Here is a 2,251-nt window from a genome sequence, read left to right as displayed (position 1 = left end):
TCATGTGTGACAATGAGCATCCTGAGCATTAGACACCATGGCCACGTCACATCTTTTTCACTTTTAAATATTAAAATAACTATAATTATATATTTTAGAATTTACACTCAACCTCAAGTGGTGACAAAATACAGTACCAAATTAATCGCACACATATATCTAAATTCTTGTTACATTTGCAAAAAAAAAAAAAGAAGTCAGTACATTACAATATTTGAATGTCATTTACAAGTATCAGATATCAGCTTATCAAACAGACATTAAAGCTCCCCTGTTAATGATTACCAGTAGTATATCGTTCTTTTTTGCATAAGTTCTGATTAAAGAGTAGAATAAATATGGTACACTGGTTTCATCATTCTCAGAACACATCCAATACATCATCTTTGAAAAACTCCCAAGTATCTTCTCAACAATTCTTGGCAGGCATCATGGTAAGCAAAGATGCATACATGCAACATATGAATGTTGTTTTCTTTATAGGAAAAAAAATTGCCCTCATCATTAGAGACCCCCATCACTGTGCGTAGTTAAAATTCATGAAATAACATACTGTTAAGGAGTGAGGAAGATGGGAAGCAGGCGGATCAATATGCAAAGCTTTATTGATCAGCAAGCAGGGTCGAACATCGGCAAACAGGTATATTACTCGGAATACAATACTCGGAATAGTGGAAAGGGTCATGTGAAATGTGAATGTAATGTGAAATGGCAAGGCGAGCGGACTGGTGTTCAGGACCAGATTCATGACACATAGTACATCCTCAGTAAATATTTGTTGCTCAAATGTTTAGAAAACTGATAGCCTGTTTTAAGAACCAGTAAAAGCTCTTAAAAAATCTACATACAGGACCTCAAAGAATATCTAATTATTAACATTCAGGATGCTATCTTATGTGTACATATATTATAAGTGTTTGTATTTCCATAGAGTTTCCCTGTACCACTAAGGATCCTCCTGATCTGTCTGGTTATTTTTTGTCCAGCAGTAGATGGGACTTTGGAACAAAATATCCTCATGGCTATTGTAAAGAATTTGGAGAAACAGTAAGTTTCTTTGATTAAATATGCATAGCATGTTAAGTTAAAATGCACCTAATGGTTAAATTTCAAAAATATGAGACTGCTATATAAAAAAAATAGTTGTTTGCTGGATAGAATTGTGTGTCCTTAGTTTTACCATAAAGTATTTTACCATTAATAGGCATATAATATTAAAATATTTAAATTTAGTACATACAACTTGTTGAATTATGCAATAGTAAATTCCTTCTGTGTCATGTTTCAGGTTGCGAGGTCAATATGCTTTAGCCTTCAGTGTTGAAATGGAGAAATGTCTTAAAGATTCAAAATATACAGGTCAGGACTTAATAACTGAAGAAGTGAAAAAAGAACTCGAGAAAAATAATGTTTATCAGGGCGATCATCTCCTTGCTGCAAAGCCAAAGAAAATAAGTACAAATAACGGTTTGTACACAGAACATGCTGAGTTTCGCCTGCAGAATTTTCTGAAAAATATTTTGAAAAAGGAGGATAGATGTGTGATTTATTTCACTGTTAATTCGCCTTGTATGGAAAAATGCCTAAAAGAAGATGGACGATTCAACATTAAAACAAGCCTTCAACTGTTAGAACAAGAAAAATTAAAAGCGTTTGTTTTCAAAAAGTACTGGAAAGATGATAAGGATCCGAAGGCGGTGATTGCTAGACTAAAGGAAATAGCACCTAATTTGCCATATTATCAGTGTGATTCTGAATGTAAAGCTCTTTAGGATGAGTAAACCATCCTCAGATGAACTCTGATGGCCATAAACCTTGACATGAGAATTACTTTCCTCACTTTCCTTTTCCTAGTCTTAGTTTAATTTCTCAAACATGCTTGATCTTTTAGAGAGGCAATAAAAATTGAAAAAAAAAAAAAAAAAACCTATATCACTTCTGCAAATGTAATTAATATAATACATCCGTTGTGACATTGTATATGCTTAGATGACAACTTTGTTCTTGTAATCGAATGATGGTATGACTCCACACTGCTAGACCAAATAAAAATATTAAAAAAAAAATACAGCATCTGTATCTTATCTCACACACACAAAAACACACACACACAATAATTACAGTTTTTCCTGGTCGATTTGACACTTTTCTCCAATGTAATGTAATTGTTTTTAAAACAATTAACACAGTCATCTAAACACAGGCTTATCTTAACCAAACAGTTTAACTTTACTACAAACTGAAGCACTGC

At 33.0% G+C, this 2,251-nt stretch overlaps 1 protein-coding gene across 1 annotated transcript; it reads left to right on the top strand.

Annotated features, from left to right (window-relative positions):
• The first annotated feature begins 379 nt into the window (after positions 1 to 379).
• On the top strand, positions 380 to 1,772 carry LOC127162470 (uncharacterized). The gene is made up of 3 exons (XM_051105252.1): positions 380 to 434; positions 932 to 1,047; positions 1,289 to 1,772. The coding sequence occupies exons 1-3, from the start codon at positions 432 to 434 to the stop codon at positions 1,770 to 1,772; spliced, it is 603 nt and encodes a 200-aa protein (XP_050961209.1). The 5' UTR covers positions 380 to 431.
• Positions 1,773 to 2,251: the final 479 nt, after the last annotated feature.

This window comes from Labeo rohita, unplaced genomic scaffold (assembly GCF_022985175.1).
Source record: "Labeo rohita strain BAU-BD-2019 unplaced genomic scaffold, IGBB_LRoh.1.0 scaffold_942, whole genome shotgun sequence".
Lineage (NCBI taxonomy): Eukaryota > Metazoa > Chordata > Actinopteri > Cypriniformes > Cyprinidae > Labeo > Labeo rohita.
This window is presented reverse-complemented; position numbering and strand designations above follow the sequence as displayed.